The sequence below is a fragment of the Schistocerca americana genome, chromosome 7, assembly GCF_021461395.2.
Source record: "Schistocerca americana isolate TAMUIC-IGC-003095 chromosome 7, iqSchAmer2.1, whole genome shotgun sequence".
Taxonomy (NCBI): domain Eukaryota; kingdom Metazoa; phylum Arthropoda; class Insecta; order Orthoptera; family Acrididae; genus Schistocerca; species Schistocerca americana.
This window is the reverse complement of record NC_060125.1, coordinates 593,491,668-593,506,901: the sequence shown is the minus strand read 5'-3', so window position 1 is coordinate 593,506,901 and position 15,234 is coordinate 593,491,668. Positions and strand designations below refer to the sequence as shown.

Below are 15,234 nucleotides of genomic sequence, written 5' to 3'. Positions count from 1 at the left end.
ACCACAGACAACGCAGTGGCCTTCACGTAACGACCGAGAGCAGCTCCATTCGTGTCGAGCTTTCAGTGCTAACAGATAACGAGCACTACGTGAAATAACCACAGACATCAATGTGGCAAGTACGACAAACTTGTCTGTTAGGACAGTGAGGCGAAATTTGGCGTTAATAGGCCATGGCAGCAGACAACCGACGCTTGTGCCTTTGCTAACAGCACTACAATGTTTCCAATGGCTCTGAGCACTATGGGACTTAACTTCTGAGGTCATCAGTCCCCTAGAACTTAGAACTACTTAAAACTAACTAAACTAAGGACGTCACACACATCCATGCCCGAGGCAGGATTCGAACATGCGACCGCAGCGGTCGCGCGGGTCCAGACTGAAGCGCCCAGAACCGCTCGGCCACACCGGCCGGCTCATCGAACATTAATGGGATATAAGCAAGAGGTCGGTTCGTGCACAAAATCTTGCACCGGCAACACCTTCCGCATTCTGGACGGCTATAGAGGCAGCATGGTTTCAGTATTTCTGCAGGGCAAAAGGAGGTCCAACAAGGCACTGAAACGTATCCTGTGACTTTTGTCACCTCAGTGCAAATCCCGCTGACTTTAGTGTAATTATTGTCTGTGAATAAAAGTATCATTTCTGTTCGTCTCATTGCGTATTTCTTTCATTTACCTTCCGTACTGTACTGTAGCAACACTTTGTGAAGAGTTGCCCCAGAATTTGGCGACAGTACATTTGTAGAGAGAACTAGCTATTAATTTACACAACAAACGGATGTTAAATTGCAAGACAGTGGTGGAATTTGCATCTCATCGCCTCTCAGACCCACAGTGATTCAGCACAGTGAGTCTGACGACCTTCCATCTGGGACCCAATACAGATAGCGATGACAACGCGTCAAGGCCTCGCGGCGCGGCCGCGTTATATAAGCGGCGTGCAGCGACCGCGCTTGCAGTAGGACACCGGCAGCCATGGTGAAGGCGCGCAAGATCGTGATCGCCCGCGTGTTCCAGGGAGAGCCGCGGCTCCAAGACTTCCGCATCGAGGAGGAGGACCTGCCGGCCCTCCGCGATGGCCAGATACTCGCCGAGGCAGTCTACATCAGCGTCGATCCCTACCAGAGGGCGTACAAGAACATGCACCACGTCGGCAACACCATGATCGGCTCACAGGTGAAGTTTCTTTCATATGCCTCCGTTGCTAACCAATTCTAATTAACTCGCACTAACTACTATCCTGACAGAAGAACACCATTGCGAATGACAAAATTATTACTGGTACGCCATACTGAAGAACACAAGTCCCCACACACACGCTCACAAATAACATCACTGACTTTCCATTGGCACCCCCTGTTTCTGTTCACCACTGATACAAAAATAAAATAAAAACAATTTGCTGTGCTGAAGTCAATGAATCAATTTACTTTTGGGTAATGGCAGATGATAAAACTTTGCAAAAAATGTCGTACATGAACGAGTTCAATTTTTTGAAAGATAAAAGCCTTTTCAGGCGTTTTGACAGATACTCGTATTTCACTTTTATCTTTTTTTTTATTACTTGATTTAAGTTTGGAAATTTGTGGTAAGTTCCTATGCGACCAAATTGCTGTGGCCATCGGTCCCTAGGCTTACAAACTACTTAATCTAACTTAAACTAACCTACGCTAAGGACAAACACAAACACCCATGCCCGAGGAAGAACTCGAACCTTCGACGGGGGCAGCGGCGCGAACCGTGGCAGATTTAAGTTGCTTACAGGCGATGATGAATGAGAATAATATTATCACATGCTTATTTCTAATATGTAACAAAGCTGAAGTAATCAGATAGATACTGAAACTGCTTTGTGAGTTGGTATTAATCTCAAATGATAACATTATGAATAATTAGTTTGTTGGTGTACGCCTTTTTTTATTTACTTGATCATAAAATGATAGACATAAATCTATCGTTAACTGAATGCGATTTTTGCCGTGGTCCTTTAGTTACGATCAATTTTATCTTCTCCTTCTTCTGTCCTTCAAGGCTGAGTCGTTTGTGCCTCTTCCGGCTTCACCTTTTACTGCCACCTCTTTCTGGGCCTTCGTACGTCCCTTCTTCCTCTTGGCTGGTACAGCGTGGCCACTCATTCTTTGTGGGTGATGTTAGCATACAGTTTTATTTTGTTCAGTCTTTTCATTAGTGTTATAAATATTTAGTTCGTTCCTAACAACTTCATTTCTTATGCGATCTTCACTGGGAACAACTCTCACTTCCCTAAAAAATCTCATTTCTGCTGCTTGTGGTTTGCTTTTATCTCGTTTTTAAGGATCCATGACTCTCTTCCCTACAACAGTACACGATCAATTCATATGTCGTTAAGTAAACCATCAGTCTCACTGTATAAGAAAGTTGCCATTACTGTTTTACTGTAAAAGTCATCTTGTTGTGAACTGCTACTTATCACACACATTAATTCGACATTTACACATGTTTATGGTCTATAAGAAATATCCAAATTCCGTGTGTTTAGAAAAATAGGAATAGTCTGACTTGTATTTATGTTATTCTTGATATTGTTGACAACTGGCAAGTGTGTTATACGACCTTAAGTCAACAGTTACTTTATGTAATACCAATCGCTGTGACTAACTGACACTAGTTCAATCACTCCTTGTCCATCGACATATTTCGTAAGCTTTATGTAACAAGAAAAATTTAATTTCTCTGAACCGACATCTTGCATTTTCCTAGAAGACGTGTTGTCAACAGAATCATATCACTCTTTTGAATACATAGCAGTTGATAAGAGTACAGCAGCCCCTCGGTTCAAGGTTTAGTTTCTTCTAACTTACACTACAGCTTTCAGCCGCTTGTGCAAACGCAGAAGAGTATTAATTGATGTGATATCTACGTATAAAAAGCATTGTTAGATCACTAATTCACCTGAAGACGAATGGAACGACAGGTATCAATGACCTGGGGGGGGGGGGGGGGGGGATTTTTTTGGGTTCTGGAGAAATGTAGGATCATACGAGAAAATTTATCTGGGCAGATAGATTCAAAAACGGCAAAACAATATTTATAGCATTTGTATATTTAGAAAAAAACAATGACATTGTTGACTGGGATAAACTCTTTGGAATTAAAAAGTTATCGAAAATAAAACACGGGGAGGAAAATGTATTTAGATTGCACAGTAACCAGACTGCAGCTGCCAAGAAGAATACGAAAAGGAAATCAGTAACTGCCTCTCCATCATATTATTCAGTCAGTACACTGAACAAGCAATGAAGGAAACTCAGGAGAAATTCGGAAAGCAAATTAAAGTTGAAGCAGAACAAATAAAAAACGCTTCAGTTCTCTTGACAGCATTGCAGTTCTACCAAACAGTGCAAAAAACTTGGAAGATTATTTGAACAAATGGATAGTGTCTTCAAAAGAAGTTGTAAGATGAATATCAACAATAGCAAAGCAAAGGTAACGAAGTGTAGTGGAATTAAATCAGGCGATGATGAGGGAATTAGATTATGAAACAAGATACTAGAAGTAGTAGACGACTTTTACTATTTGGACAGCAAAATAACTTACGATGGCAGAAGTAACGAGAATATGAAATGTATACTAGCAGTAGCAATGAAATCTTTTCTAAAAATAAGAAACAGGGAGTGGAAACAGTTGTCGGGTGTGAGGTCGAATGTCGTTGTGAATTTCGACAATATTTCATCAAACGCAACCGAATGACATCTTCAGGTGCGACTAATACATTGCTGAATAATGAATGTTATCACTGTCATAACTCAGCAGTGAGTTCGACGCACCTGCAGATGTCGATCAGCTGCGTCAATGAAACATTGTGCCTATTTCACAACGACAGTCGACCTCTCTTCCGACAACCTTTCCTACTAATCCGTCGGGTAAGCCTCAAGCAAAGCAAGAAAAACGTTAATACCGTGCACAAATTTGAAAGTCAGAATGTCTTCCACGACAGTATTTGCTGGATTGTAGTAACCTTATCTGTAATCGATTCGTGTAGAATAAACAGAGCAGACATGAATAGAATAATGTCGGATGTTACGGAGAATGCTTAACATTAGATGAGTAGACTGGATAACTGATGAAGAGAAACTGAATCGTGTTGAGCAGAAAAAAGTGCATGAGCAAAACTTAACTGTAAGATTGGATCATGAGGCATCAAGCAATAGTCAGTTTGGTAATTCGGAGAAGTGTGTTGCTACAAATTGTAGAGGGCGGCCAGTGTTCGGCTATGGAGTTTCATGCGGACAAAGCTTGCATTAGGTATGCAGAGATGATGAGAGTTAATCAGAAGGTCTAACAGATACAGACGCATCAAATCAGTCTTTGGAATGAAGACCCCGAAACAGCATATCATTAAATATTACTGTGTTGGCAGACTATATTTTACCATACACTACAGTGTGACGTTAATATTACGAATGTAAATCGATGGAAAGCACTGTGTGATAACTATTGAACTGTATGAAATGAAATCGTCATTACTTCTGAACGGTTTGCGTTAGCACGTTCAAACTGTACGGTTGGCCGCAGGGCACGGTGGGAATTAGTACTCAGATGCATGGTTTGGTTTAGCGAAGAAGCGCACTTTCATTTGGATGGGTTCGTCAATAAGGAACATTGGCGCATTTGGGGAACTGAGAATCCACAATGCGCGATCGAGAAGTCTCTTCACCCTCAACAGTTGACTGTGCGATATTCCTTGATGCCAAGGTGACTACCGAACAGTACGTGAAGGTTTTGGAGATGATTTCGTCCCCATTACCCAAAGTGACCCTGATTTAGACAAGATGTGGGTCATGCAAGACAGAGCTCGATCCCATCGAAGAAGGAGAGTGTTTGACGTCCTCGAGGAGCAGTTTGGGGACCGCATTCTGCCTTTGGGATGTATAGGGGCCACTGGCATGAGCCTCGATTGGCCGCCATATTCTCGGGATCTGAATACATGCGATTCCTTTTTGTGGGGCTATATTAAAGACAAGGTGTATAGCAATAACCCCAAAACTATTGCTGAGCTGAAAACAGCTATTCCAGAGGCCATCGACAAGATCAATGTTCCGACACTTCAGCAGGTCATGCAGAATTTCGCTATTCGTCTGTGCCGCATCAACGCCAATGAAGGCAGTCTTATCGAACATGTCATAACCTACATCCGAATATATGTAGTAACGTTTAAATGTTGAATAAGGTGTGTGCACGCTGTAGTTTGTAACTAAATTACGTTTTTTCATATAGTTCAATAATTCTCACGCTGTAATTCCTTTCTGTTATGCAGTCTGCAGTAGATCTTTCTCGAGCGCTTTGTAGAGAACTTGGGTGGCAAGAAATCAACAAGTGATTGAGAACTCTGAAGAAACTTTCAAACGCCAAGATCGCTAGTAAAGCTGATACAATGTCCGGAACATATAAAATGATCAATAAGTCACGCCTAAGACAGTAACAAATTATCAGCATTTGGCTGTGATTTCAGTTACATTCAGACTGCGTGCCACCTGTTTTATAGCATCCACACTATCATGAAACTCACAGGTTATTATATAAGTCACAAGTAACAACTAAAAGCAAGGTTATTCTACTAAAAGAGGCATTATAACTTTCAACGTCATACGCCATCTGTTGACCGACGTTCGTACTTCGTTCTGAGAGTCTTGTGTCTCAGGCTATCGATGTATAAACTGTCTATGGTCGAAGAAGTGGTCCACGTATTCTAAACACAAACTCGAACTGTAGTGCATGGCAAATTGTGTTATTCTCAACATCCACCATTAATATATTCACACTTGTTTCAATACTAAAAAATTGAAAGCCTGAGGAAGAATACATTTAATCCATACTTGCTATAGACTGTTTCGTTGGGGCAAAATTTTCTCTGTGCACAGTCGTGTCCAGTTCTCAAGTAACTTTTGTTTATCGTGTAGTAAAACTTATGTAGTAGTCCTGTCCATTATCTGAGAAACGTTTTCTGACTTTACCTTGCAGTTTTAGATTTTTTGATGAAAAGTGCGATAAACGTAGCAAATTGGGTGAACGTAAACATCAGGCTACACTGTAGGTCAATCTTTTACCACAACTTTTATTTGCCATTTTCATTCGTTAGCTCCGCCAATTCACAAGCAAACTATCGCCTTCCAACCTAATCCAAACATCAGGCTACACTAGAGATCAGTCTGTCTCAGTCTGTCATTACAACCAAGATTTTGTGGAGTTCTAATATCACACTCTAGCCTGTCAGCAACAACTGAGGATGAATGGTTCTAAATACGAGTATTAACAATATCATATCACCTAACATTTTGTCTCGTCGGTTATCGAAAACGCTAACGTTAGGTCTAAACAAGTAATCGCCTTTACAAGCGAGAACATATGGCTTCCGTCACGTTGTTACAATCCACCTGGCTAGGTATACCAGTTAGCAACGCACTTGTCAGTGACTGTTAGTCCTTACAAGTTACTAATCACAATGTAATAGGTCAGACGATAGCAACAGAAATATTTTAATGTTGATGGATTGTGGAGGGATGTGTTTTGGTCTTCAGTCCTGAGACTGGTTTGATGCAGCTCACCATGCTACTCTATCGTGTGCAAGCTTCTTCGTCTCCCAGTACCTACTGCAACCTACATCCTCCTGAATCTGCTTAGTGTATTCATCTCTTGGTGTCACTCTACGATATTTACCCTCCACGCTACCCTCCAATACTAAATTGGTGATGCCTTGATGCCTCAGAACATGTCCTGCCAACCGATCCCTTCTTCTAGTCAAGTTGTGCCACAAACTCATCTTCTCCCCAATTCTATTCAATACCTCCTCATTAGTTATGTGATCTACCCATCTAATCTTCAGCATTCTTCTGTAGCACCACATTTCGAAATCTTCTATTCTCTTCTTGTCTAAACTATTTATCGTCCACTCCACGTTTCACTTCCATTGTGGAGGGATACAGGTTGTGAATTCGCAAAACCGTAACAAAACACTACTAAAAATACCAGTTATTGCAATTAACAGAAATCACAAAGAGAAGTGTGTTAATCTCTGCCCACAGGTGGCCCGCATCGTGGAGAGCCGTGCGGCGGGCTTCCCAGTGGGGCGGTACGTGGTCGGCTACTGGGGGTGGCGCGACCGCACCGTGGCCGACGTGGGGCCGGATGCGCCCTACTTCATGTCGCCGGTCATGCTGGTGCCAGACCTGGGGGAGCTGCCCCTCTCCCTCTCTCTGGGGGTGCTGGGCATGCCCGGAATCACGGCCTACTTTGGACTGCTGGAGATCTGCAAGCCTAAGGAGGGAGAGGTCGCCGTAGTCAGTGGGGCAGCAGGTGCTGTGGGGTCCATAGTCGGGCAGATAGCGCGCCTCAAGGGGTGCAAAGTAATTGGCTTCGCAGGATCAGACGCTAAGGTAAGACACCGCTTCCATTTGCGATTCCTGCACCTATGACACTGTGGTGTGCGTACTGTAAGACCTTCAGTACACACACCATCAGATTATTTGACATGTCGCTCTAACGAAGTAGTTGAGTGTCAGCAATATGTCTCGTGGTCTTATCGTGGCGTGTTTATCTTCTGCCGTTAGGTCGGACGATAGAAATGCCACTTGCACGCTTAGAGTAGCAGATTTACGGTGACCAACCTAAAACAGAACTTGATTAATTTTCACACACATTTATTAAAATAATAACAAACATAAAAATTACTTAACTTGGTTCTGGATGCTAGTTACAATTGACAATCTGAAGTTCCTTTGGTATTGGTACGTTAGTCTTATTCTCGCATATATCTCTGATACTTGACAAAAGTGTGTATACATTTATCTTCATGGCTATGTACAGGAATATGGTAATCTTATTAGGCGCAGACTGAAACTTGACTATAGACTGGTACAGACAAATGTAGACTGGTACAGACTAATGCAGACTGGTGCAGATTGGTGCAGACAAATGCAAACTGACTAATCGGAGGTCTGTACACTCGTTATAACACCACGCGCATTCGTGTATCACTGCGCGAGTGTGATCCGCGAGGAGAAAAAGTTCTACTTTAGCAGCAATCTCATTGGCTGCGTTACATATTAATACACAGATCTGCGGAAGCAGAATTTGGTCTGTCTCTATGGCAGCGCCATCTCGTAGTGCGGAGATGGACGAGCGCTGCGCCTGCGCTGTTGTGCTTAGCGGGGTGCGCTCTAGTGGGAAAGTTGTGTATGCGCTGACTACGTGGAACTATGTACACAACAGACGCAGGTGAGGTCAGTGCAGCATAATCTCATCAGATCAGTGACACTTGTTCGTAAGTACTGCTGAGTTTTCCTCAAAATCCTTACATTCTTCAGACATAGGAAGGCTGCCCAGAAAGTAATGCATCCCATTTTTATCTCAGCTGAAAACAATGCTACGAATGGGAAACGTTACGTACGTATTATTTGAAGTCTCCTGAGTGAGCGCGCCAAGTATCTGTGACTTCCGACAGATAGCGTAGCTGCAGGACAGTTTCAAAGTGGCGTCTGAGGGTGACACACGTTACAAGCAACGTGCCGCCATTGAATTTCTCACTGTAGAGGAGAAACAGTGGGGAATACTCACAAACATTTGTGCAAAGTCTATGCAGCATCTGCTGTCGACAGGAGTACAGTTAGTAGCTGGGCACGGAGGGTGAGGTCATCAGAAGGTGGTTCAGTGAAGCTCGACGATTTGCAGCGGTCGGGGAGACCATCCACGGCTGTCACACCTGACATGTTGCAGCGAGCTGATGTAGTCATTCACGAGGACAAATGGACAAATGGTTCAAATGGCTCTGACCACTATGGGACTCAACATCTGAGGTCATCAGTCCCCTAGAACCTAGAACTACTTAAACCTAAGTAACCTGAGGACACCACACACATCCATGCCCGAGGCAGGATTCGAACCTGTGTCTGTAGCAGTCGCGCGGTTCCAGACTGAAGCGCCTAGAACCGCTCGGCCACACCGGCCGGATTCACGAGGACAGACGCATTACGACTCGGCAGTTGGCGCTGCATCTGTCAATCAGCAAAGGAAGTGTGGATGCAATTATCCGCATTTTTGGATCAAAAGCGTGTGCAAGATGGGTCATGCAGTTTCTAACGGTGGATCACAAATCGCACAGAAAAAAACATTTGTCTTGATTTGCTGCAACGTTTTGAAGCTGAGGGGGAGGCCTTCTTGTCCCAGATTGTGACAGGTGATGAAACCTGGGTTCACCATCTTGAGCCCAAAACAAAACGACAGTCGATGGAATGGCGCCATTCCCTTTCCCCGCAGAAGAAAAAATTCGAAGCACCTGCTTCCGCCAGTAAGATCATGATCATCGTGTTCTGGGGCTGTTAAGGTGTTATTCTCATTGATATGATACCAAGAGGCGGTACCATTAATTCAGGAGCATATGTCAACACATTAACAAAACTGAAGACGCGCTTCCGGCGACTTAGGCGCCACAACAATCCAGCAAATGTTTTGCTGCAACATGATAACGCTCGGCCCCACACAAGTATGAGGACTGCTGAACGCATCGCAGAACAGGGTTGGACAGTGATATTCCATCAACCCTACAGCCCTGACCTCCCCCTCGGGCTTAACACTTGTTTGGGCCAATAAAAGATGCCATTCGTGGAAGACACTTTGAGGACAATGAGGAGGTGATTCACACAGGGAAGCACTGGCTCCGTCACCAGGACAGGGACTGGAACCGACAGGACGTTTTGCGCTGGAGGAAGACCATAGAACGGGATGGAGATTACGTGAAAAAATAGGGTATGTAGATAAAACACCATTCATTCGTGCGTGTAATTCTCATTATGTCCAATAAAGAATTATTGAAGAAAAAAAATGCGGTGCATTAATGTCTGGCAACCCTCGCACAAAGTGTAAATAAAGACATGTGCATTACCTGCTCAAAAGTATTCGGACACCTCTATGTAATGGGAAATTGACGACTAATTGTCGCTAGAGGCAGACGTGCCAGTACGAAAGGAAGTGGGGAGAGAAGCAGCGACAGCAGGATTTATCAGTCGCGAGAGCTCTGTTACTTCGAATTTGAAGTCGAAAAGCGATGGAACAGCCACAGTAAACCGAGACCAGGCAGGGCTCACACACTGAGAGACAGGTACCATCGAATATTGCGGAATGTGGTTATAAAAATCGCGTGAAATCAGCGATAGATTTCACTCGTCAGTTCCAAAGTGCTACCAGCAGTACGGCCAGCACATTGGTTGTGCACAGGTAGTTAACAAACATGGGGTACAGTGATCGAGCAGCTGCTTATAGGCCACACGTTTCTGCAGTCAGTACAAAGCGACGCTTGGAGAGCTGTAAACAACAACATCACTGGATAGTGGATGAAACTGATGATTTGGAGTAATGAATCACACTATACCTTGTGACAATTCCGTGGGAAGTTTCCGGTTTGCTGGATGCCTGGAGAACGATTCTGTGAGCAGTAAAATGCGGAGGAAGTGATTTTATGCTACTGGGGTGTTTGTCATGGTTATGGAGTGGTCCCCTTAATGGGTTTAAGAAAACACCAAATGCGGAAGGATACTTACACATTCTGCAATATTGCATACTGTGTACAGTAAAGGTACAGTTTGGAGACGATGAATGTTGTATCAGCGTGACACTACACTCTGCCACAAAGCAGCGTCCGTGAGCCCATGGTTTGTGTACAATAACGTTCTTAAAATTGACTAGTCTACCCAGAGCCCCTATCTGAACTTAGTGAATCACCGTTAGGACGTCGACTTCGCACCAGATCCCAGTGTCCAACTTCACTATCTTCTTTCGTTACTAGGAGGACTTGTGGCAAAAACTGGGGCCTAAGCCCCAGGGGTATGCACTGGATATACACCACAGTGGTTAGACCTAGGATTTCCTATGGGGCCATAGTGTGGTGAAAGAAGGTAGAACAGCGGGTTTCTGCTAAAGAGCTTGCTAATGTGCAGAGATTGGCCTGCTTTGCCATAACGGGCGGAAATAGCAGCACACCAACCGCTGGAATGGAAGCCATGCTGGATGTGCCTCCACTTCACCTTTGGGTTAAGATGGAGGCAGTAGCTGGGGCATATAGACTTAAAACTGGCCAAAACTGGGTCTCATTCGGATATCCAGAATCACACACTAACATAGTGAGTGAGGTAAATATAGGTATGGCCGGGGAAATGCCCGCCGACTATATAATAGCTCCGAACTGCTTCGACGAGCCTTACAACATAATAATTGAAAGTAGGGGGCAGTGGAAGAAAACAGTTCGACACCGTACGGGGGACATCGTTTGGTTCACCAATGGGTCGAAAACAGATCAAGGCGTCGGGGCAGGGTTGTAAGGGGTTCAACCAAGACTGGAGAGCAGCATCTCTCTAGGGAAACTGGCCTCTGTATTCCAAGCCGAAATTACTGCAGTCATGGCATGTGAGGAGGAGAATATGCGTAGGTGCTACACTGACCATAGCATCTACATCTATTCAGACAGCCAGGCAGCCCTGAAATCATTGGCAGCTCCTGCAACAAAATCTAAGATTGTTGCAGATTGCCACAGGGTTTTGGTGGAGCTAGGGGGAAGCAATAGAGTGTACCTAGTGTGGGGTCCCTGGCCACTCAGGGATCTGTGGCAATGAACAAGCCGATAGATTGGCTAGGATGGGGGCAACAACTCCATTTATTGGACTGGAACCTGTATTGAAAATCACCAAGGCTTTGGTCAAATTAGAACTACTGAAGTGGCTTAGGAAACAGCACGTAGGATATTGGACCAAGGTCCATAAACAAAAACATGGTAAGGTAATGATGCCCAAGCCATGTTTTAAAAGAAGTTCTGTAATCCTGGGATTGAACAGGAAAGAGATCAAACTCATGACTGGACTGATGACCGGCCATGGGAACCTCAAAAAACACCTACACACAATGAGTATAATGGAAGAGGACCCTAAATGTAGGATCTGTGATGAGGGTGAAGAAACTGCATCACACCTAATCTTTGAATGCATGGCATTAGAGAGTAAAAGATACAGAATCTTCGGGACAACTAGACCTGAAGAAATTGTGTCTAGCAAAAAACCGGTAGAGGGACTCTTTGCACTATTTAAGGGCACTGGTTGGCTTTACTAGATAGACAGGGAGCGGTACCGCACGATAAACCTAGTTTCGGTGCGGGCAGTGGCGGGTTAGACCTAAGCTGTTTTAGCTCTCCTGTTAAAATCAATCAATCAATCTTCTTTCGTTTCGGTTCTTGAGGAAGAATGGGATGGCGTTTCTTCACAAACACACACCTCACTAAAAGTGTCCCTAGGAGGTTTCAAGCTGTCATAAAGGCGGAGGGTGGACACCTCCAATATTAATGTCCATTAATAGGTATCTGGATGCTTTTGATCAGATGTTTAAGGTCGCACCTCCATTCAACGAGATTATGTTGGCTATTTTCAAAAAATTGTATGATGTGTCACTCGTACAAAAGCATATTGTTTGGTTGGCCGGTATAAAGAGAGCTTGAGAGATGAAGTGTCGTATTTGTATTACTATCGGTGAATATACATATGAAAAATAAGAAAAAGAGAATGAAACTGGCCATGCGTTCACAGCCTCCACTCTTCTCTGGAGACGTCTCAAGGATAGATGTTGATGAGCAGTACTCACGTGTCTTCACTCCGTACTGTACTGATGAACCATAAACCGTTTGCACTCAGTCTCTCAAGCACAACAGCTAATTTTAAAGCTCGAAATCTCATTCTTCACGAATATTCTAACCACGTACTATCTGGTCGAGTCTTGGCGCATTATCATTGTTTCAAGGCCACAGTGTAACACTGACCCGCTAAGGACAGTAGAAAAAAATGACTAGTTATGTTTCATTAACGATAATTACGTAAGCAAATTCAGAAAAATTACACTCTGTGGTTGTTTCAAAACCCCGACAGTCAGTTCATTGTACGTACTCATCGCAGGCTTGACTTATGTCACAGTACTCGTACTTCTGCTGTGTCTGTGTGTTCTTGCACTGCAAACGTCTACTGTAAACGGGAGATCTTATGTTTATTACTGTCTTTCTTTGAAATTAAAATATCGACAAAAATATACAAAATAGAAATGTAATACAGAACGGGGAAGCATGCAGCGACGCAATATTTTTTCTGCATTAATCATCTGATCTCATCGCCACCTATACGAAATTTTTGGGGGTAATATAAACAAAAGTGGTTAGTTACAAGGATGTACCGGAATCTGTTGTTAGCTATTGAATAGAGCGTCGAGTAACAAATCCAGAAGTTGTCATCTTGAGGTTGAAGCTCTTCTGTCTGTGTTCGTTTACAAACAAATAATAGATGTATACAGAGCTCTCTATAATGGAAGTGTGTTCCCCGCCCTCAAAGAACTATCGGACAACACCGACCTATAAGCTCCTCCTCCCCCCACCCCTTTCCCTTACGCACACATCTTTTTAAAGAAAATACATAGAAATAAATGAAAATAAAATAAATAATTAGATAAAAAACTAAGTAAATAAATAAAACACACACCCATTCACACACACAAAAACACACACACACACACACACACACACACACACACACACACACACACATACACACACACACATGCATGCACACACACAAATCTTCCAAATAGAACTAGTTAATGTTAGGTAGACCATAACATCCCAGGCGTAAAATTTCGAAGTAAATAACTTTTCCACATTAAGATCTATATGGTGGCAAAAGACAAGCCGCGAAAGAAAACAAGTGCAATAAAAAAAAACATAAAAACCCAGGAAAACCACTGCATATAAACAATACTTTGTGTTTCAAATTTGTAAATACTGTCTTCAAAACCCAAATTTATATGTTTACAAGTACATAGTAAAGAGCAATATTTCCTGTTTAATAGAAATAAAATAAAGGCCCACTGATGATTCTCAATATTCAGCGAAACATATGTGGTAAACAGAAGAAAAGGTAAAACTGGGTGTTTATGAAGGTGGACCCCCTCCAAAAACTAATCTATTCAGAAGTTAATAAAGGAAGAATGTAGTTGAAATAATAAGACACTAAACAACGCAGTTTTACCATTCCAGTAAAAATGAAAAGCAAGGCAAAAACTATTGTATGATAAACATATGCCACCATAATCAGATATCTATTAAAGCTGCAGAGGAGAAGTGCTAATTATGACCTATTTGTAGCAAAAATTGTGTCGTTCATCTGGAATGATTTGGAAAAACGAGTGAAAATCCGAATCAGGAGCCGGCCGAAGTGGCTGTGCGGTTAAAGGCGCTGCAGTCTGGAACCGCAAGACCGCTGCGGTCGCAGGTTCGAATCCTGCCTCGGGCATGGATGTTTGTGATGCCCTTAGGTTAGTTAGGATTAACTAGTTCTAAGTTCTAGGGGACTAATGACCTCAGCAGTTGAGTCCCATAGTGCTCAGAGCCAGCCAGCCGAATCAGGAGTGGATGTCATTATAGTAATTAGCTGTAACTTATTTACACAATGTGAAAACGTCCTCTTGTAGCGATATAACTGGCCTCTCTTCCGCAGGTGAAGTGGCTGAAAGAGGAGTTGGGATTCCATCACGCATTTAACTACAAGACGAATGACGTCACAGAGGCGCTGAAGCAGGCGGCACCTGACGGCGTCGACGTGTACTTCGACAACGTGGGCGGCGAGATGAGCAGCGCAATCATCAACAGCATGCGAGAGTACGGTCGCATCTCCGTGTGCGGCGCGATATCTGGATACAACGAGTCTAATCTCCCGAAGGCTACCATCATCCAGCACGCAGCCATATTCAAGCAGCTCCGCATGGAGGGATTCATGTACATCCGATGGCACGACCGCTGGGGAGAGGGCATCGGACAGCTGATGCAGTGGATCAGGGAGGGGAAAATCAAGTACCACGAGACTGTTACCGACGGCTTCCAGAACACTCCCAAAGCCTTTGTTGGCATGCTGCAAGGAGAGAACCTAGGGAAAGCTGTTGTTAAAGTCTGAAGCGTGAAGCATAGTTCCGTACTAGATTTGGGTGCATGAGCGGGGCCAAAGACAATTTGTTACAGTATTTTGTGCAGTGAATTACAAAGTGTAGCTGGATGACTGGGACAGAATATTCTTTCAGAATTTGTTTGTGCTTTCACTTTTGTAAACTAAAAAGAAATAAATTTTATAGAAAACCTTTTGTGTGTTGTGTCCATTATTTAACTCCACAGTCTGATTATATGTCC

At 43.4% G+C, this 15,234-nt stretch overlaps 1 protein-coding gene across 1 annotated transcript; it reads left to right on the top strand.

Moving 5' to 3' along the window:
- The first annotated feature begins 964 nt into the window (after window positions 1-964).
- LOC124622383 (prostaglandin reductase 1-like) lies at window positions 965-15,011 on the top strand. Its single transcript, XM_047148070.1, has 3 exons — window positions 965-1,178; window positions 7,064-7,414; window positions 14,552-15,011. The coding sequence occupies exons 1-3, from the start codon at window positions 978-980 to the stop codon at window positions 15,002-15,004; spliced, it is 1,005 nt and encodes a 334-aa protein (XP_047004026.1). The 5' UTR covers window positions 965-977; the 3' UTR covers window positions 15,005-15,011.
- Window positions 15,012-15,234: the final 223 nt, after the last annotated feature.